Source organism: Leucoraja erinacea, chromosome 35 (assembly GCF_028641065.1).
Source record: "Leucoraja erinacea ecotype New England chromosome 35, Leri_hhj_1, whole genome shotgun sequence".
NCBI lineage: Eukaryota > Metazoa > Chordata > Chondrichthyes > Rajiformes > Rajidae > Leucoraja > Leucoraja erinaceus.
Window position 1 is genome coordinate 11,555,989 of NC_073411.1, and position 23,122 is coordinate 11,579,110.

The 23,122-nt window shown below is 46.2% G+C and overlaps 1 protein-coding gene across 4 annotated transcripts in view; it reads left to right on the top strand.

Moving 5' to 3' along the window:
• The window catches only part of LOC129713329 (methylcytosine dioxygenase tet3-like), a 154,981-nt gene that overhangs the window by 36,361 nt on the left and 95,498 nt on the right, over window positions 1-23,122 (top strand). The window contains exons 1-2 of one of the 4 annotated variants that reach the window (XM_055662305.1): window positions 7,120-7,677; window positions 8,007-8,063. The exons of 1 other annotated variant lie outside the window; for it this stretch is intronic. Coding sequence is in view for 1 of the 3 variants with exons in the window: in XM_055662302.1 (XP_055518277.1) it covers window positions 8,007-8,063 (57 nt within the window). In the remaining 2 variants the exon portion in view is untranslated. Of the gene's footprint in view, window positions 1-7,119; window positions 7,678-8,006; window positions 8,064-23,122 lie in introns of those variants that run through there. 2 more of the 4 variants (XM_055662304.1, XM_055662302.1) reach the window with 2 other exon arrangements.

Here is a 23,122-nt window from a genome sequence, read left to right on the forward strand (position 1 = left end):
GAGGAGCCCGTGTGCTGAGAGGAGACAGCAAGGGCTAACACAATTGGGAGAATTCAATGTTCATGCCCGCAGGATGCAGACTCCCCAAGCGGAATATCTCTGGAGAGAAGGAGTGGGTGACGTTTCGGGTCGAGACCCTTCTTCTTTAGACTGGCCACCTGAAGAAAGGTCTCTTCTCGACCCGGAACGGCCACAGTCTTAGAATAAAGGGGGAGGTCATTTAAGACTGAGGTGAGAAAAAAGCTTTTTCACCCGGAGAGTTGTGAATTTATGGAATTCCCTGCCACAGAGGGCAGTGGAGGCCAAGTCACTGGATGGATTTAAGAGAGAGTTCGATAGAGCCCTAGGGGCTAGTGGAGCCAAGGGATATGGGGAGAAGGCAGGCGCGGGTTATTGATAGGGGACGATCAGCCATGATCACAATGAATGGCGGTGCTGGCTCGAAGGGCCGAATGCACCTATTTTCTATCTTTCTATGTCACCCATTCTTTCTCTCCGGAGATGCTGCCTGTCCTCTGAATTACTCCAGCTTTCTGTGTGTTTAAACCAGCATCTGCAGTTCCTTCGTGACTTCAGCTTTTTGTGTCTATCTTCAGTTTAAACCAGCATTTGCCATCCCTTCGTAATGTTACTCTGGCTTTTTGTGTCTATCTTCAGTTTAAACCAGCATCTGAGTTCCTTCCTTCGTAAGAAGGAACTGCAGATGCTGGTTTAAACTGAAGATAGACACAAAAATCTGGAGTAAGTTGCAACCCGTGGAATTCATGTAAGTTGCAATTCATTTCACTGCGCATCTTGTATGTGTATTTGACAAATAAAGTTGACTTGACTTGACTTTGTCCGTTGATATAACGGAGCTTATATAGGTCAGGATTTGTCAAGTCATGTTTGTGACAGAGACTATGGAGTGGGTGTTGCAATACACCTTCCTGCTGCCAAACAGTTTCTATAGATCAGAGGCATTGCTTCACAATGCATGGTCAATGTCGACTTCTCGCTTGTTTGGAAGTAGAAGTGAAATTAGTATTCCCAACGAACATTGTCAACGTTTTAGCCACAGCTTGTGTTTCTGAAGCACCTGATGAGGATGACAACCATTGATCCTATAGTGACCAAGATGGTCCACTCGACGAAAAAGATGTAGTACGGTCATGGGCAGATTCACGGGTCATTTTCGGCCCCATTTCCGTCACCGGCTTCCGTCTCCGCACCAAAGATCCCGTAGCGGAGCAAAGATACTAGTGCGGAGACGGAAGCCGGTTACGGAAACATCCTCGTAAAAATAAAAGACCTTTGGTAAAAATCTTCTCCTCATTTTCAGAATTATAATTTATTAACACAAACTGTTCCCCCGCAACGTTGGGTGCGAGTCGGGTCGGGTCGGGTTACTAAAATGGATGAAAAAAAGGCCCACATTCCACTCCGTTGCGTACTACACGTCAGCCCATTGCATTTAGCAGGAGTGGTCTATCTTGCTCCGCTATAGGATCTTTGGTGACAACCTCTAAGATTCCAGTAGATTACAATGACTTATACTTCAGTGCACTTTAGTTTAGTTTAGAGATACAGTGAGGAAACAGGCCCTTCAGCCCATCGAGTCCACACTGACCAGCGATCCCCGCACACTAACACTATCCCACACACACCTAGTGATAATTTAAACTTATACCAAGGTAATTAACCTACATTAGGCCATTCGGCCCATGAGGTGTACTCCGCCTGAAGAAGTCTGAAGAAGGGTTTCGGCCCGAAACGTTGCCTATTTCCTTCGCTCCATAGATGCTGCTGCACCCGCTGAGTTTCTCCAGCATTTTTGTGTACTCCGCCATTCAATCATGGCTGACCTATCTCTTCCTCCTAACCCCATTCTCCTGCCTTCTCCCCATAATCTTTGACACCCGTACTAATCAAGAATCTATCTTTCTCTGCCTTAAAAATGTCCACTGACTTGGACTCCACAGCCGTCTGTGGCAAAGAATTCCACAGATTCACCACCCTCTGACTAAAGAAGGGGTATGGAAGTGTGAAAACGCACACCTCCAGATTAAGGCACAGTTTCTTCCCAGCTGTTATCAGGCAACTGAGCCATCCTATATCCAACTAGATAGCAGTCCTGAGCTACTATCTACCTCATTGGAGACCCTCGGACTATCTTTAATCATAATTTTCTGGACTTTATCCTGCACTAAACATTATACCCTTTAAACATTTACCCTTTACCCTGTATCTGTACACGGTGGATGGCTTAATTGTAATTCAGTGTAGTCTTTCTGCTGACTGGACAGCATGCAACATGAAAGCTTTTCACTGTACCTCATGATGGTACAGCTGACGATACAATCTACCTCATTGGAGACCCTCGGACTATCTTTAACCTGACTTTCCTGGACTTTATCTTGCACTAAATGATATTCCCTTTATCCTGTACCTGCGCACTGTGGATATTGAACAGAACTGATCTGTACTATGTTTACATATTGTGTTGTGCTGCAGCAAGCAAGAATTTCATTGTCCTATCTTGGACACATGACAATAAACTCTCTTGACTTGGCTTGGCTTGGCTCGATTGTAATTGTGTATAGTCTGCTGACTGGTACACGTACCACAAACCTAAACTAACCAGATTTGTTTTGTTGAGGTCTGCTTGGGTGTCAAGGTAGATCCGAGCATGAAATAATATGACCCGCCCCGACCCGATCTATTCTTCCCATGATTTTGAGCTTTGTAAGATCATCCCTCATCCTGCTGCACTCTAAGGTGTCATGTCTCTGTGCTCAAAGACTGGAGCATTAAGGGCTTGTCCCACTTGCATGCGTTTGGCGCGAACAAACAGAAGTGGAGTTCGCGCTAAGTTCGCACGTGACATAATTTGCGTCATACTTACCAATCAGCTGGGTAGGAGGCGGGCCGACTAAATATGGGCGACACACGGCATCGGGCGGTGACATCATAACGCAACGCCATGCGCTAGGCGCATACGCCGTCAAGATGCTGCATACGACCGCAATGCGCCTGTGTGTCGACAGGCCGTTGGCACGCGAGCATTTCGGACACTGTCAGGTTTTCGGAGCCCCGCGCGATCTCGTGACCAGCCTCGCACAACTCCGCGCTTCAACGTGGGACCGGCCCCGCGCGGCCATATAGTGCCCGTACGCCTCTAACGACAATCGCAATCGCATGCAAGTGGGACAGGCCCTTTACTTACACCGCAAGGTTACATCCACAGCCTTGATTCAACTGCAAGACACAACGTCTAATCAAACCTTTGGTGCTGTTGCCTGGGTAACAATCACAGAGCCTTGTAAGTAATGCAAAATGTCAACAATGACTGCAAATAACTACCCCCCCCCCCACCTCGCCCCAACCTCCCCCAACCTCCCCCCCCAACCTCCAGGGTGATTAGTTGATGGGTAGATGTAGCATGGAAACAAGCCCTTCGGCCCACTAAGTCCATGCTAGCCGACGATCATCATCTGTTCACTAGTTCTCTATGTTTTCCCTCATTCGCATCGACTCCCTTTACACACGGTGGCACGGTGGTGCAGCTGTAGAGTTGCTGCCTTACAGCGCCAGAGACCCGGGTTCAATCCCGACCACGGGTGCTGTCTGTACGGAGTTTGCACGTTCTCCCCGTGACCCACATGGGTTTTCTCCGCGATCTTCGGTTTCCTCCCACACTCCAAAGACGTCCAGGTTTGTAGGTTAATTGGCTTTGGCAAATGTAAAAATTGTCCCTAGTGGGTGTAGGATAGTGGGGATCGTTGGTCAGCGTGGACTCGATGGGCCGAAGGGCCTGTTTCCACACTGTATCTCTAAACTAAACTAAACTGGATACAATATACAGAGTCCGATTAGTGTACAAAACCCGCACTCTTTTGGGATGTGGGAGGAAACCGGAGCACCTTGAGGTCACCCACACGGTAACGCCCGTCCCACTTAGGAAACCTGAACGGAAACCTCTGGAGACTTTGCGCCCCACCCAAGGTTTCCGTGCGGTTCCCGGAGGTTGCAGGTGATTGCAGGTAGTGGAAGCAGGTAGGGAGACTGACAAAAACCTCCAGGAACCGCACGAAAACCTTGGGTGGGGCGCAAAATCTGAAGAGGTTTCCGTTCAGGTTTCCTAAGTGGGACAGGGGCATAAGGCAGCAACTCTACCGCTGCACCATCCTGCCGCCCCAAAACCACATATTGGTCAATGTTGAATTGTTGGGGGCTGCATATTTTACAGTATTAGTAGAGTGAATCCCAGCACTTTGAACAATGAGAACTCTTTAGCTATCTCCAAAAACAATCCGTAACATCAGATGACAGACGGAGCTACAGAAACAAATATGAGATTATCCTTATGCTTTTTGATATGATCTTGATGTACAACGTCCAGTTCGTTCCATAAATCTTGATGCATCTTTCATTTTTTGGAGCTTGTTTTCAGCAGACGCCTGTGATAAATGTTTGCACCGACTGTATCTCTCCAGTGATACCAGACTTCAGAGTGGAAAAAAACCCCATTGCAGCTGCCGAAATCTGAAGCAATAGGCAAATTGCTGGAGGCAAACTCAGCAGGTCAGGCAGCATCTGTGGAAGGAAACGGGCATTCGACATTTTGAGTTGATTCATCGAGGGGATTTATCGCAGTCGCTGCCTCAAAAAGGCCGGCAGCATCATCAAAGACCCACACACCATCCTGGCCACACTCTCATCTCCCTGCTACCTTCAGGTAGAAGGTACAGGAGCCTGAAGACTGCAACAACCAGGTTCAGGAATAGCTACTTCTCCCACAGCCATCAGGCTATTAAACCTGGCTCGGACAAAACTCTGAACATTAATAACCCATTATCTGTAATTTGCACTTTATCAGTTTATTTATTCATGTGTTGTAGTCAATGCCTACTATGCAAGCAAAGCAAGAATTTTATTGTCCTATACAGGGACACATGACAATAAACTCACTTGAACTTGGATCCCTCTTCTGGATCTCGATCTGAAAAGTCACAATCCCCCTCCACACGCACTGACGAAGGGTCTCGACCCGAAACATCGTCCGTTCCTTCTCTCTAGAGATGCTGCCTGTCCCGCTGAGTTACTCCAGCGTTTTGTGTCTATCCTCGGGAGAATTTACAGTTTTTGTAACCGCACCAATTCAACAGTGAAACTCCCCACATCTGCCTGACCTGGTGATGTTCCTCCAACACATTGTTTTTTTCTTGAAGATAGACACAAAATGCTGCCTGTCCCGCTGAGCTACTCCAGCATTTCGTGCCTATCTTCGATTTAATCCAGCATTTTGCACAGTTCTTTCCTACACATATATGATTCCGATTCCTACACACCTAGTTTTTGTTGCTATAATTAGGAGAGGCAAAGAAAGGAGAGAGAGAGTCAGAAGGTAGATGTTTTTAGCCAGGACAGAGCGCTGGTAGTATTTACGAGGATGTTGCCACAACGCCAAGGGCCTGATCTATTTGAAGAGAGAGTGGAGTGGGCAGGAAAGGAACATTATTTCTTGGTATTTGTTTAAGAAGGAACTGTGCAGATGCTGGAAAATCGAAGGTAGACATAAATGCTGGAGAAACTCAGCGGGTGCAGCAGCATCTGTGGAGCGAAGGAGATAGGCAACGTTTTGGGCCAAAACCCTTCTTCGGACTAGAGAGTCAGAATCTATTTTTGTCCAGGATGGAGTATTCAAAGACTAGAGGGCACAGTCGCAATATTTGTTGGCGCTCGGGCAGCAGCTCCTGACAACGGCAACACCGTCCCTCAGCAGCTGGCTAAATGTAACCATGCGTTATATCACACACACGCACACGCACACAGAAACACAAACACACACACGCACACACACACACAGGCGCACACACACACAGGCGCACACACGCACGCACACACACGCAGAAACAGATACAGAGAGAGAGAGACACACACACACACACACACACGCAATCACACACACACACACACACACCCATGCACACGCACGCACGCACACACACAGAAACACATACAGAGAGAGAGACACACACACATGCAGAGACGCACACGCCAAGAGACATGCACACAAACGATACATGCACACAAACAGACATATATGGCCACAGATACACACAGCCACAAGGACGGACGGACAGACACACACCACACAGGGACAAATATCACAAATGCAGACATACACAAACATACAACAACACACAGGCACAAAGACACTACAAATACACACCCACACAGACACACATAGACACACTAAACCACACACCCATACACAAGGGCGCACACACAGACACATGAACACAGATGGACACACACACACTTACACTCCGATGCACAGACCGAGACACAGATGTACATGGGTACATACGCAGAGAAACAGAAGCACATTCACTCTCTCTCACTCACACACTCTCTCTATCTTTCTCTCACGCACTCTCACCTTCACTCTCTCTCCCTCTCCCTCTCTCTCCCTTCACTCTCTCTATCTCTCTCTCTCTCTCTCTATCTATCTCTCACCACTCTCTCTCTCCCTCTCTCTGTCTCTCCCCCTCTCACCTTCACTCTATCTCTCTCTATATATCTTTCCCACTCACTCTCATCTTCACACACACACACTTTCTCTCTCTCTATCTATCTATCTATCTATCTATCTATCTATCTATCTATCTATCTATCTATCTATCTATCTCACTCTATCTCTCTCTCTCTCTCTCCCTCTCCCTCTCTCTCTCCCCCTCTCCCACCTTCACTCTCTCTATCTCTTTCTGTATATATATATTTCTGTCACTCACTCTCATCTTCACACACTCCCTCTCTCTCTCCCTCTCTCTCTCATCTTCTCTCTCTCTCCTCTCTCTCTCTCTCTCTCCCACCTTCACTCTCTCTATCTCTTTCTATATATATATATTTCTGTCACTCACTCTCATCTTCACACACTCCCTCTCTCTCTCCCTCTCTCTCTCTCTCTTCTCTCTCTCTCTCCCTCTCCTCTCTCTCTCTCTCTCCTCTCTCACTCTCTCTATCTCTCTTCTATCTATATATATCTCTCTCTGTCTGTCTCTCTCCTCTCTCTCTCTTCTCTCACTCTCTCTCTCACCTTCTCTCTCTCTCTCCTTCTCTCTCTCTCTCTCTCACTCTCACTCCCTCTCACCTTCTCTCACTCTCCCACGATCAGGAAGAGGCTGTCAGTTGGGCTTGTCTATCCACTGCACTCCACTCCACAGTTTACCGCCCACCCAGCCCCGCCACCGCTGCCTTGCACAGATACCACATATCACAGAGTGGTATTGTTTCTGAAGCCTGAATGAGGAAGACAATTGACAAACAGCGAACATAAGCCGCCCTCCCTCCAACTCTCCTTCTCCGGAGCACCCGACGCTTGGTGGGGCTCCGAATGAGTCTGAGTGGGCAGTGGATATGCATGTCACGTTCTGAGTCTCTGCTGCTGCTGCTGCTGCCACTAATGCTGGTGACACTAGGAGGGAGGGAGGGAGAGGGGGATAGAGAGAGCCTCAGCACTATGATAATGATGCTTGAGTCTGACTACAACAAAATCTAATGTACCACAGTGCCTGTAACCCAGCTCAAAGAGAAGGAAGTAAGATGGCTGCCTGCTAGTGTCTGCTTCTGATGGAGACAGAGATCTTTACAGCGCAGTGTGGGGAAAATACACGGTGTATATTTCAGCTGTAGGTATATTTCACACAGCTTTTTTTTTCTCTCTCCTGTGTGTGTGTGTTTTTTTTTATGGCTTTGTTGGGACTTGTGTGCCTGCATTTTCCTCCAGTTATATCAACGAGCTGAGAACTATTCACTAAAGAGCAAATTAAAAAAAAAAAAAAAAAATTCTTTCTCATCAATTTCCTTGCAAAATGTGCTCTCCAAACCAACCCCTTTGTCAAGCGCTGTGTTACAGCAACGTTCTATAGCGCTGGGGGTCTCGCCGGAGATTGGCTTCACTGTCGCATTCCCTAATTGATTTTTTTTTTGTGTGTTTGTGTTTGATTCTTTATCCCCTGCAGGTGGAGAGCAGCGACAATACGAAAGCTCAGAGACAAAAGCAAGCCGCGGCTGGGAAGGTAAAGCCACTGTTTTTTGTCAAAGCTTCAGTCGCAAGCGAAGTATTTTCTTTTATCCTTTAAGATAAGGTACTCTGGAAGTAGGGTGTTTGTGTATGTGTGTAGAAATGTATAGATATATGTGTGTGTGTAAATATATATATATATATGTGTGTGGATATATGTATGTGTATATATATATGTATGTGTGGAGAAATGTATAGATGTATGTGTATATATGTATGTGTGGAGAAATGTATAGATGTGTGTGTATATATATATATCCATATTATATGTATGTGTGCAGAACATTATAGATGCGTGTATATATATGTATGTGTGCAGAAAATTATAGGTTTGTGTGTGTATATGTATGTATGCAGAAATTTATAGATGTGTGTGTGATATATATATATATATACACACATATATATATATAAATAACATATGATGTGTATATAAACAGGAGGGAAGTATGGAAAAAAAATGGATCTTTAATTTCTGATTAATGCAGATGATTGTCATATGATATTATTTTCAATTAACTGTTTGAAACACATTCCGTGGGCTGGTGAACCGAAGTCTGGAATGGGTCATTTAAAATATTTTTAAAATGTGGATGGCAAAAACTAAACGGGGGAGCGGGCTGTAGCGCAGGTTCACCGTGCATAAACAAAGGAGCTGCCATCACATATGCTGCCATTTGATACTGTAACACACCAGGCAGGACGTGGACAAGTCTGCATGCAAATGCCGGCAACCTCCGTGTGCATTTTCGCAGCAGCTGTCCAAATATATGGGGCGGGATGGATTTGGATTTTCCGACTGAAATTCCGCAAAGCATGCTTGGATTATTATATCATGCCATTTCAGTTCTGTTTGTATTTTAAAGCTGGTACAGTATTACCATAGCGCTGTGTGTATGTGTGTGTGTATGTGCGTGTGTGTATATATGTGTGTGTGTGTGTGTGTGTATGTGTGTGTGTGTATATGTGTGTGTGTGTATGTGTGTGTGTGTGTATGTGTGTGCGTATATGTGTGTGTGTATATGTGTGTGTGTATATGTGTGTGTGTGTGTGTGTGTGTATATGTGTGTGTGTGTGTGTGTGTATATATGTGTGTGTGTGTGTGTATATATGTGTGTAATGTGTGTGTGTGTATGTGTGTGTGTGTGTGCGCGCCTTTAAGGTTCACAGAGGCTGGGTTTTTTTTTTGTTCATTATAGATAGAAGGGGCCAAGGTTTGCTTTAAAAGCCTGCTCCCCTCCTCCCTCCCCCTCCCACCTTGCCGCTGCCAACTGTGTTCTGGTTAAATGTTAACCCAGCAACAACAAAAAAAACTTTCCTGGGGCAGCTAACAAAACGTGTTAGGAACTGCGAGCTGGGAGGTTTGAGGCAGAGTCTCTCGCATTCCGTTTTCCCATTGAAAGCCATCTGAGATTCCACCAGCGCTGAAACAGTTAACACATGCATTTTTCTGGCCAACATAATTATTTAACATGGGGCTGTCTAGAGTGGGTGAGAGGGAGGGGGGGGGGGGGGGGGGGGGATAGTCTCCTCGGTTGATTCAGTTCTCTCTCTTCCCCCTGTGCAAACGCATTCCCTTTGTCTCTCTTCCTCTCCTTGGACTACGACTTCAAAAACGTAGCTAGCTGGAAACTTGCTGCTAGATTGGACTGCGATTAGCATAGCCGCATTGTTTTTACAGAGACGACCCATGTTCTCCTGAACTGACGAGCCCCCCTAGATCGATGAGTCAGCACTGTGGTCTTACGCTCGCCAGCGCTTGCGTCTAGAAGTGAACCTTTAGAAACGTAGAAAATAGGTGCAGGAATAGGCCATTCGGCCCTTCGAGCCAGCACCACCATTCATTGTGATCATGGCTGATCATCCCCAATCAATAACCCGTGACTGCCTTCTCCTTGGAGTTTCCAAGGCTTTGGTTCCTGGGACTTTCATATGAAGAAAGACAGGATAGACTCAGCTTGTACTCGCTAGAATTTAGAAGATTGAGGGGGGATCTTATAGCAACGTACAAAATTCTTAAGGGTTTGGACAGGCTAGATGCAGGAAGATTGTTCCCGATGTTGGGGAAGTCCAGACCAAGGGGTCACACAGTTTAAGGATAAGGGGAAAGTATTTTAGGACCGAGATGAGGAAAACATTTTTCACACAGAGAGTGGTGAATCTGTGGAATTCTCTGCCACAGAAGGTAGTTGAGGCCACAGTTCATTGGCTATATTTAAGAGGGAGTTGGATGTGGCCCTTGTGGCTAAAGGGATCAGGGGGTATGGAGAGAAGGCAGGTACAGGATACTGAGTTGGATGATCAGCCATGATCATATTGAATGGTGGTGCAGGCTCGAAGGGCGAATGGCCTCCTCCTGCACCTATTTTCTATGTTTCTATTTTGACACGAGTCCCATTGGGGTGGGACCTTGTATTTAATTATATTCTTCAGCACTTCAATGGGACAGAAAAATACATGCTCAACTCAAAAGGTTAACTCAAAAGCAATATTTGCTGATGGTCTTCCCTTGAAATCTTTCCACTTTTCCTTGCACAAAGTCTGTGTAGATAAATGAACAATGTGGGAAGTTTTCGGATGACTGTCATTGTGCTAAAGTCAACGTGCATCACAATCCTAAGTGCCGTGATTGCCCGCCAGTAAATATTCCATAACTACCAACTTAAAACATTTATCGACACAAAAAGGCAGAGTAACCAGGGAGTATTTCTGGAGAAAAGAAATAGGAGACATTTTGGGTCGAGATCCTTCTTTTGACCTGAGGAAGGATCTCGACCTGAAACGTCACCCATTCCTTTTCTCCAGAGATGCTGTCTGGCCCTCTGAGTTACTCCAGTTTTTTGTGTCTATCTTTGGTTAAACCAGCATCTGCAGTTCCTTCCGACACAATTTAAACGCAAATCAAATTTTGTTGCTGTTTCAACCAAAGTCCCCCATCCCTCCCCCAATTTCAAAGTGGTGGGGCGATCTCCAGATGGCACGGGATGGCTTGGCAGCCACAGAGCGGACAGTAGCTCTTGGTTTGTGGAGCTGGTAGTGAGGCGGTGTTTAGCTCTGACACGAGGTGCAAGGGGCCCCTTTGGAAAGACTGGGAGGGATGGCATGCTCGCTGTTTGGCAGGCAGACTTGGCAATTATGCTTACTGCAAGCACATGGCTTCAAGGTTTACAAACAGAGTTCCAGCCCACGTCACCCGTGACTCATCATTCTAGCGGAATGTAGTGCAGGATCCGAGCACGAGGCACTTTCTGTTTCTTTCGCTCAGAATAAGCATCGTAATTCTCCAAGCGACTCAGTTTATTTTATCCGTGAAGGGGAGAATCTTCAACGTTTCTCCATTCTATTTTTTTGGAAGCTTGCGTCTAGCCCACCAGCGTTTCGACAGGTGTGGGCTCCACTACTTGTCAATAAATCGCCCTGTTGGGTTGTCCATGGCCGTTGCGTCCCAATGTGAAGCTCAAAGTTAAAGGCACAAAGCACGGAGTTAATGCCTTCCTTTCCCAGACCAGACCAAAGTTTGATCCGTTTCCCATCCTCGATTCAGATAAGGTCGAAGGATGCCGGGGTTGGCCACAGTTAGATTTGTAGCGCATGACTGGATGACATGGAGAGGGGGAAAGTTTAAAGGGGACGTGCAGGGCAAGATTTTGTTTAACGCTCTGCAGCGAGTGCGTGGGACCCACTGCCGGAGGTGGTGGTGGAGGCAGATATACGACAGTGTCGTTCAAGAGGCTTTTGCAAAGGCATGCGGGGAATGAAGGGATATGTTCAGCACAGACAAAGTGGGCCGAAGGACCAGTTCCAGTGCTGCAAGCTCTATGTTCTATAATTGTACTGAGATAGACAGGGGACAGGAAGAATGGAAAGAATTTATCAAAGTGTAAAACTTAGATGGGTCAAGAGATAACCTGCCACCAATCTCATTGGAGACCTTCGGACTATCTTTAATCGGAGTCTACTGGGTTTTATCTTGTACTGAGTGTTATTTATTCCCTTTGTCCTGTATTTGTACACTATGGACGGCTGGATTGTAATCATGCGTAGTCTTTTCACTGACAGGACAGCATGGCACACAAATGCTTTTCACTGGACGTTGGTACACGTGACCATAATAACCAAAATGACGTTACTTCTGAGTTGTACATTAGGAAGGTAAATGATCCACTCGCGTATTTGTGCTGTAATCTTATTTAATTTCAAATACTGGAATGCTCATGTAATATAATTCTGACCCTTATTACATCAACAAGATGAAATCACTCTCCCCGCTCCCCCCCAAATCCTACACATTAAAACTAGTTTAGTTTAATTTAGTGATGCAGCATGGAATAGGCTCTTCGACCCACCAGGTCCGCGCTGACCAGTAGTTCCTGCCTACTAACACTATCATACACTAGAGACATTTATATATATATTTATTCCAAGCCAATGAACTTACAAACCTGTACGTCTTTGTAGTGTGGGAGGAAACCAGAGATCTGGGAGAAAACGCACGCAGGTCGCGGGGAGAACGTACAAACTCCGTACAGACAGCACCCGTAGTCAGGATCGAACCCGGGTCTCTGGCCCAAAATGTCTCCTATTTCTTTTCTCCAGAAATACTGCCTGGATACTCTGCAGTAACTCTACTGCTGCGCCACCTTGCCACCCCTTATTTAATATCAATAGACAATAGTTGCAGGAGTAGGCCATTCGGCCCTTCGAACCAGCCATTCAATGTGATCATGGCTGATCATCCCCACTCAGTACCCCGTCCCTGCCTTCTCCCCATATCCCCTGACTCCGCTATTTTCAAGAGCCCTATCTAGCTCTCTCTTGAAGGCATCCAGAGAACTGTCCTCCACCGCCCTCTGAGGTAGATCATTCCACAGACTCACCACTCTCTGTGAGAAAAAGTGTTTCCTCGCCTCCGTTTTAAATGGCTTACCCCTTATCCTTATTATGGAAAGGAAATATAATATTATTTTGATTATTATTGGATCCACATGATAATATCTCTCCCCCACCCCCACTAAATCTTACACATAAAGACTAATTTTGTTGATTTTATTTTAAGCATCATGTTGTTGTACAAACTCTCTCTGTCAGGAGGATAGTGAAGGACTCACATTCAGTACATAGCAGGATGCAAAGATTACATAGTCCACCTGTGATCACACATGAGAAAAGAGACTCTTGGCTGAGTTACCCCAACACTTTGTGTCTATGTTTAGACTGATCCCATGATCACTCTTTACACTGGTGCTATCCTACACACCTGGGGGACAATTTACAATTTACCATAACCAATTAACCTACAAACCTTCACAACTTATAGAGTGTGGGAAAACCCCGTGTGGGTCACAGGGAGAGCGTGCAAACTCCACACAGACAGCACCTGTTGCGCCACTGTGCCGCCCAAGTCATGGAGTCTTGCAGCATGGAAAGTGGCCCTTTGGCCCAACTTGCCCATGCTGGTTGAGATGCCCCATCTACGCTAGTCCCAACTGGCCCCAATCCCACAAAACCTGTCCTATTCCCGTACATGTCCAAGTGTTTTTTAAATGTTGTCAAAGTATCTGCCTCAACGACCTCCTCCAGCAGCTCATTGCATTTACCCACCATGCTCAGTGTGAAAAAGCTGCCCCTCGGGTTCCTAATAAATCTTTCCCCTCTCACCTTAAATTCAAGTCCTCGGGATTTTGATTCCCCTACTCTGAGTGAAAGACTCTGTGCATTCACCCTATCAAATCACCTCATGATTTTATACACCTACACTAGAGTTAGAAACATAGAAATTAGGTGCAGGAGTAGGCCATTCGGCCCTTCGAGCCTGCACCGCCATTCAATATGATCATGGCTGATCATCCAACTCAGTATCCCGTACCTGCCTTCTCTCCATACCCCCTGATCCCCTTAGCCACAAGGGCCACATCTAACTCCCTCTTAAATATAGCCAATGAACTGGCCTCAACTACCCTCTGTGGCAGAGAGTTCCAGAGATTCACCACTCTCTGCGTGAAAAAAGTTCTCCTCATCTCGGTTTTAAAGGATTTCCCCTTTATCCTTAAGCTGTGACCCCTTGGAGATATAGCACGGAGTTTGGAGATATAGCACGGAAACAGGCCGATCGGCCCATCGAGTCCGCACCGACCAATGATCCCCTATTCTAACACGCACTTGGGACCATTTACATTTATATCAACCCAATTTATTTAAGTCTTTGGAGTGTGACAGGAAACCGATAATTTAGCAGAAAGTTCAGGTGGAGAGCGTACCAACTCCATACAGACAATAACGGGATCGAACCCGGGTCTCTGGCGCTGTAAAGGCCCTGTCCCACTTAGGCAACTTTTTCGGCCGCTTGCCGGCACCCGTCATAGTCGCGGCAGGTTGCCGAAAATCTTCAACATGTTGAAAATCCAGCGGCGATCAGAAATATCTACGACTCTCTGGGCGACTACTCATGACCAAACAGGCGTCACCCTGCGACATCTCATTAATGGTGGTCGTAACGCCACGGTTTGGTCGTGAGTAGTCGCCCAAAGAGTCGTACCTATCTCTGGTTGCCGTTGGATTATCAACATGTTGAAAATTCTCAGCGACCTGCCGCGACTTTGACGGGTGCCGGCAAATCGCCGAAAAAAAAATCACTTTAGCGGGACAGGCCCTTCAGGCAGCGACTTTACCGCTGCACAACCGGGGCCGCTCCTGGTTTTTGTTCCACCTGCACTCCAAGGAATCGAGTCTTACCATGGAAAAACGATTCAGGCCATTCACCCTGTCTGCCCCACCCCCACCTCATGGGTTTTTTTTACACACACACTGCTGCTTAATTAAAGTAACTTGTCTTGATATGTCTGAGGTAAGGAGTATGTGAGTGAGAGGGGCTTAGAGATTTAAGTGTGCGCGTTCCATCTGATGTGGGCCAACATATGGGAAAGATTCTGTTTTGAATCTGGCCCTCCGTTTGTGTAACTAATGTCTATTTGGGTCGAACAGCTCATACATCGCTGTGTACAATGTGTACAATGCGATGACTATTCATCAATTATCCTTAAAGCCATACACAACATGTGCATCCGATGATTTATGGTTCTCAACGGAATATACACAGACTTTGAAAAAAGGCCTTAATTCATTCCTTATGTTCCGACTTGCAGCGCAAAAGTTATAGACCTGCTAGACATGCAAACGATACAGGCAGCATGTCTGGGAGTTACAAGATATGGCCACTTTTGCTGGATTTCATTACTGTTTTGTATGTCAAATTCTTTCAGTGTGTCTGCTGAAGTATCGCCTCTGATCTATCCCGATAATTTATAAAGAGGCATCTTACACTTACTGTGATCAATATAAATGGGGTGAGAATATTTTGAACTATTTTCACAAAACACAGCAGAGATCTAAAGGGATATTTACGGCCAATTAATCTAATATCCGACACATCTTTGATCCTGACCACGGGTGCTGTCTGTACGGAGTTTGTACGATCTCCCTGTGACCTGCGTGGCTTTCCTCCAGATGTAAAATTGTCTCGAGTGCGTAGTATACTGCTAGTGTACAAGCATCAATTGTCCGTACGGATTCGGTGGGCTGATGGGCTAGTTTCTGCACTGTATCTCTAAACTAAACTAAACTACTCCACATGGTAGGCACTTTCTAGCAAAGGTGTACTCCTGAAATCTTTATTGTGTCTAAGAAGGAACTGCAGATGCTGGAAAATCGAAGGTAGACAAAAGTGCTGGAGGAACTCAGCGGGTGCAGCAGCATCTATGGAGCGAAGGAAATAGGGCTGATGACATCCTTCAGTCTGATTGGGGGGGGGGGGAGAAGAAAGGAAAAAGGAACAAGAGGAGCCCAATGGCTGAGGGAGAACTGAGAAGGGGAGGAGACAGCAAGGGCTACTGGAAATTGGAGAATTCAATGTTTATGCCGCTAGGATGCAGACTGCCCAAGCGGAATAAGAGGTGCTGCTCCTCCAATTTCCGGTGGTGCTCACTCTGGCCATGGAGGAGGCCCAGGACAGAGAGGCCGGCTTTGCAATGGGTGTGTGAGTTGAAGTGCTGAGCCACCGGGACATCAGGTGTGGCCTTTACTGACAACCTTGTATTGGTCGTTCAAAATGCTGAACTTTCTCACATGCAGAAGATTCCTCTTGCATTCCAAAGACGTGCAGGTTTGTAGGTTAATTGGCTTCTGTAAATTGTCCCTAGTGTGTAGGATGGTACTATTGTCAGCGGGTCGGTGCATACTATTGTCAAGGTGGGCAGTGCAGGAGACCCCCGTTTGATCCTGACTAAGGGTGTTGTCTATGTTCCCCGTAACCTGTGTGTGTGATCTCCAGTTTCTTCCCACACTCCAAAGACGTACAGGTTTGTACTTCTCCCGCCCGAGTTGCGGGGTCGAGGAGCTCCTGGAGCGGGGCCTTACAGCACCGCCCCGCGCGGCTTGGAATGGCCGCGGGACTCTGCGAGCGCACGCCGGGGGCTCTAACACCAAGACCCGGTGTGCGACCTCGCACCACCCGGCGTGGCTTTAATGGCCGCGGGACAATCGCCATTGCCAGCCGGGGGCTTTGACTTTGACTCTGACATCAGGGGGGGGGAGAATGCAGTGGAGAGATAAGTTTATTTGGCCTTCCATCACAGCAAAGTGATGGATGTTTATGTAAATTGTGTTGTGTCTTGAGTCTATTTGTTTGTAATGTATGGCTGCAGAAACGGCATTTCGTTTGGACCTCAAGGGGTCCAAATGACAATTAAATGTATCTTGTATCTTGTAGGTTTGTAGTCTAATTGGCTTGGCATCATTGTAAATTGTCCCTAGTGTGTGTGTGTGTGTTGACAGCATTAGTGTATGGGGATCGCTAGTCGGCATGGACTCGGTGGGCCGATGGGCCTGTTTCCGAACTGTATCTCTTTTTAAAAAAAAATAAAAATTAAATGGGATTTTTGTGCTTATGCCTCTGTGCGTGTGCCTGCCTATATGTCTCTGTGTGTGTGTGCATGTGTATAAATAAAGCTCGGTATTGTTGGTATACATGTATATACTATTCATATCCGGCCCCTTGAGAAGTGATCAAATGATATAATCAATTGTTCACTGTCCTTATTTGCTTCTTGCTGCCTTCATGGAACAGATGGCAAATATTTGAAGCATCCAACTTTTGAAGAGAATAAGCTAAATTTACCACTAAGTTTAATTTGCCCTTTAACCAAATCCTCAGCCTTCAAGTGCCACGGATGCAGGTTCTTCAGATTTCAGATAGGACAATATAGCTGTGTTTTTAAAAAAAAAAGTTCTGTTTCTTGACCTGACCTTGTGTGATGAGATTAAACTGGTGAAGAGAATGGACCATAGTAGCTTTATTTCAATTGGTGAAGCAATTGAAACAACATCAAAGACTTTCCACTCTTAAAGCAGCAAATCAAATTTGAATTGTTCCTTCATCTTAGATTCATGGTCCGATGGTCAGAGATGAATTCTGGACCGAGCTATTAACAGGATTTAATCTTGCTGGGGTGTTGAGGGATTAGCATAAATGTTGAAACATTTTAAAACGGCTTCAATCGCTACCATAGTTACACCAACTTGACATTGTGAGCAGTCCCAAGATGCTCAATGATTATGGAAATGTTAACAAAGGTCGGCAATGTTGTCGTGACATTGGACTCTTTATGTCCTGTTTGTGGGTTAGAGTCTGCAAGCTGCAATGTGCCTTGATGGACGGAGGGTCTCGACCCGAAATGTCACCCATTCCTTCTCTCCAGAGATGCTGCCTGTCCCGCTGAGTTACTCCAGCATTTTGTGTCTATCTTCGGTGTAAACCAGCATCTGCAGCTCCTTCCTGCACATGTAATGTCTCCAAATCCGAGGAAGGACATTCTTGCCATAGAGGGAGTACAGAGAAGGTTCACCAGACTGATTCCTGGGATGTCAGGACTTTCATATGAAGAAAGACTGGATAGACTCGGCTTGTACTCGCTAGAATTTAGGAGATTGAGGGGGGATCTTATAGAAACTTACAACATTCTTAAGGGGTTAGACAGGCTAGATGCAGGAAGATTGTTCCCGATGTTGGGGAAGTCCAGGACAAGGGGTCACAGTTTAAGGATAAGGGGGAAATCTTTTAAGACCGAGATGAGAAAAACATTTTTCACACGGAGAGTGGTGAATCTCTGGAACTCTCTGCCACAGAGGGTAGTTGAGGCCACAGTTCATTGGCTATATTTAAGAGGGAGTTAGATGTGGCCCTTGTGGCTAAAGGGATCAGGGGGTATGGAGAGAAGGCAGGAACGGGATACTGAGTTGGATGATCAGCCATGATCATATTGAATGGCGGTGCAGGCTCGAAGGGCCGAATGGCCTACTCCTGCACCTATTTTCTATGTATCTATGTTTCTATGTACCTTGATCGCTGTTTTACCTTGAAGATGTGGAAAGGCTTTCATTTTGGACTGGTTTATGATTGTGAAGTGAATCTAACAGCCTGGAGAATCTTCCCTGAAGTGAAAGATACCAAGTCTGAAGAAGGGTCCCAACCCAGAACATCACCTGTCCACAGATGTTCAGGCGGAACCGCTGAGTTCCTTCAGCGCTTTGAGTTTTGCTCAAAATTCCAGCATTAGAACACAAGGCATAGGAGCAGGATTAGGCTATTTGGTCCATTGAGCCTGCTCTGCCATTTGATCAAGGCGAGTCTATTTTCTCTCTCAACCCCATTCTCCTGCCTTCTCCCCACAACCTTTCGCACGAATCAAGAATCTCTCAATCTCCGCTTTTAAAAATACCCAATGACTTGGCCTCCACAGCTGTCTGTGGCAATGAATTCCAGAGTCATTGCAGCATGGGACCCATACACAAATAAAAACATTTCTTCCATCGAACGTGTCCAAAGACAGGCAGCTCGATTTGTTACTAACACCTACGAGAGAGAAGCGAGTGTCACCAAACTTCTGAATTCTCTGGTCGGGGTGGAACCCTCTCCAAGACAGACAGACGTGAAAGCTCACCGTTTGACCTGTTTTTACAAAATGTTAAATGGTCAGCTCGACATAGACTACAAGACCTACACCAAACCCAAACCAATTAGGAGCAGACGAGGGCATTCGATCCAATTTGTGATCCCAGCTACAAAGACAGATGTGTACAGCAATTCGTTCTTCCCCCGCACAATTAAAGCATGGAATAATCTCCACCCAACTATAGTTACCCAACCAGATGCAACTACATTTAAAGTAGCTCTTTCTTCCCAATAACCCTTTCTGGCTTAAGCCCTCCCTCCACCACCTCCAGTTTAAATTCCATTTGGAATATTTTGGAGGACCAAGAAATCAAGAACCAAGATTCACCACCCTCTGGCTAAAGAAATTGCTCCTCATCTCCATTCTAAAGTTGTGTCATTTTATTCTGAGGCTGTGCCCTCCGGTGTTGGGCTCTCCCACTAGTGGAAGCATCCTCCCCAAATCCACTCTTTTCAATATTCAGTAGACTTCAATGAGATCACCCCTCATCCTTCTAAACACCAGCGAGTGCAAGCCCAGAGTCCTCATTCACACTGGCAATATTTTTAGAGAGAAATAGAGTGAAAACACGTGAGTCTGCGCCAACCAGCGAACTCGGAGTCTCTAAGAGTCTCTGAGACTCCAAAGGGTCTGTCCCGCTTGGCAATTCTTTTGGCGTCTGCCGCCATTATTGACTGACGTATAAGGTCACGGAAACATCACAGCGTGATGCGGCGGTGATGACGTATGATTCGCGGTGTTTTTTCAAGTGTCGCAACGTTTTTTTGTCGCCGCTGGATTTTAAATTGTTCAAAATCTTTTGGCGGCGCTGATATGACGGAGAAAAAAATTGCCAAGTGGGACAGGCCCTTGAGTCTCTGAGTCGCGCGACAGGCCTGTCGACCCAAATGGCCTACACCGGCCAACATGCCCCATCTACACCAGTCCCACCTGCCTGCGTTTGCCCCATATCCCTCTAAACCCGTCCTATCCACATACCAGTCCAAATGGTTTTTCAAAGTTTTTAGACTTTTCCCTTCTCTCGAGAGCAAGCTGTACTTGAGGGTGGCTGCCCATTCACTCCAGCAATCTAGTTTTTATTTGTCATATGTAGGTCAACACAGGGTCAACATTACAATGACATGTGTTTGACAAGACAATGGGTCAGCTCAGCAATGATATAAGGATAAAAGTAAGGTTAAAAAAAAAAGATAAAAGTGAAAAGAACCTTTTTCCTTCGCTCCATAGATGCTGCTGCACCCGCTGAGTTTCTGCAACTTTTTTGTGTACCTAAGATAAAAGTATTGGTAGGGATAAGTAAGTAAGTAAGTTTATTGGCCAAGTATTCACATACAAGGAATTTGCCTTGGTGCTCCACCCACAAGTAACAACATGACACACAGTGGCAGTTACGAACGACTCAGAAAAAGACAATAATAAATAAAATAATCAACATATATGATGTGTTTATGAGTTCAGAAGCCTGATGGCATGATGATAAAAGCTGTTCTACGCACAATCTACAAGCTTGAAGATCCGACTCAAACCTAAATGACCTCTTGCTCACATTTACCAAGAGCGGCCCAATCTCTGCGTTTATCTTGAACTGGCTGGCCAGGGACATAATCATCTCTGGGATTATGATGTTCCAGACACACTGTGCTTGTGCCTCCATTGATAGGAACAGGCAGTTAATAACATGTACTCGTAACAATCACGCAATTCTTTAAAGACAGCTGCCTGTTTCCTGTCTTTGGTTCTAGGTTGCAAATAACTCTCAGCAGAATGCAGTGTAAGTTTATTTCAGCCAGAGCTCTAACCCCCGCTCCTTATTTGTGAATGTCCCATTGGCACAGGACGCGATACCTACGTTTAAGATTGCTGGAAAACAAAGCTTCACCAACGCCCCCCCCCCCCCCCCCCACACATTTGCTACAAGCCTTTTATTAATATTGTTTTATCAGCTACAAAGTTACTCGATCATCCGTTCCCAAATTCCTGCGTTGTGCATTCTTGTGAAGGAGAGAACCTGCAAACTCCGCACAGACAGCACCCGTAGGCAGGGTCGAAGAGGAGTCCCTGGTGCTGTAAAGGGCCTGTCCCACTTCCACGACCTAATTCACGACCTCTGCCGAGTTTGCCCTTGACTCATACTCGCAGCATGGTCGTCACGAGGTCGTAGGTAGGTCGTAGCAGGTCGTAGGTACTCGTGGCATCAGTAGGTCGGGGCGTTTTTTCAACATGATGAAAAATGTCCACGAGTAAAAAAGGTTGTGAATTAGGTCGTGAAAGTGGGACATAGAAACATAGAGACATAGAAATTAGGTACAGGAGTAGGCCATTCGGCCCTTCGAGCCTGCACCGCCATTCAATATGATCATGGCTGATCATCCAACTCAGTATCCCGTACCTGCCTTCTCTCCATACCCCCTGATCCCCTTAGCCACAAGGGCCACATCTAACTCCCTCTTAAATATAGCCAATGAACTGGCCTCAACTACCCTCTGTGGCAGAGAGTTCCAGAGATTCACCACTCTCTGTGTGAAAAAAGTTCTTCTCATCTCGGTTTTAAAAGATTTCCCCTTTATCCTTAAGCTGTGACCCCTTGTCCTGGACTTCCCCAACATCGGGAACAAACTTCCTGCATCTAGCCTGTCCAACCCCTTAAGAATTTTGTAAGTTTCTATAAGATCCCCTCTCAATCTTCTAAATTCTAGAGAGTATAAACCAAGTCTATCCAGTCTTTCTTCATAAGACAGTCCTGACATCCCAGGAATCAGTCTGGTGAACCATCTCTGCACTCCCTCTATGGCAATAATGTCCTTCCTCAGATTTGGAGACCCTTCAGGCACCAAATTTGCCGCTCCGCCACTTAGGCTCTTTAGGACTAAGACGAAGAGAAATGTCTTCAGGAGGAGAGTGAGGAATCTTTGGAATTCTCTACTGCAGAGGGCCGAGGAGAATCAGTCAATAGTTTCCAAGGCTTTGAGGTGGAATATAGGGGGATAATGCAGAGAAATATTGCCGTGATCTCGATGAACGGTGGAGCAGTCTCGAAGGTTCGAGTACCCCCTCTGCTCTAAATTCTTCTACCCTGAGGGTTCTGATGTTCTTCATTCGAAGACCAACCTCCACCAGTAGCCCCAGCACACAGAGCGGTGAACTTTCACGAATATGCTGGAGGAACTCAGCGGGCAGGGCGAGGGTCAAAATTGTTTAATTGTCGTGTAGAAAAGTTACAATGAAATTGTTACTTGCGGCATAACAAGCCGAGAACACAATACGCATAGATAATATCATTTTATATTCGAATAATATATAATGGAGCCCAAATATGGTGCCTCTGTGGACTTCACAGTGGCGCAGCGGTAGAGTTGCTGCCTTTTATGCCCCTGTCCCACTTAGGAAACCTGAACGGAAACCTCTGGAGACTTTGTGCCCCACCCAAGGTTTCCGTGCGGTTCCCGGAGGTTTTTATCAGTCTCCCTACCTGCTTCCACTACCTGCAACCTCCGGGAACCGCATGAAAAGCCTTGGGTGGGGCGCAAAGTCTCCAGAGGTTTCCGTTCAGGTTTCCTAAGTGGGACAGAGGCATTACAGCGCTTGCAGTGCCAGAGATTTGGGTTTGATCCCGACTACGGGTGCTGTCTGTACGGAGTTTGTACGTTCTCCCCCTGACGGCGTGGGTTTTCTCCGAGATCTTCAGTTTCCTCCCACACTCCAAAGGCGTACAGGTTTGTAGGTTAATTGGCTTGGTGTAAATTGTAAGTGTAAATTGTCCCTAGTGTGTGTAGGATGGTGTTAATGTGCGGGGATCGCTGGTCGGTGTGGACTTGGTGGGCCGAAGGGCCTGTTTCCGTGCAGTATGTCTAAACTAAACTAAACTCGTGTACACGGGATCAGTAAATATTTCTGTGCAATCTGCTCCTCGGGGATGTGCTTAACTACGGCAATACTCTACTGGATTTTTTGTAAGAAATGAATTTTGTGCGTGCGTGCGTGTGTGTGTGTGTGTTTCGCACACGTGACAATAAACGCACCTTTTAACCGATAATTAACAAATCAATAG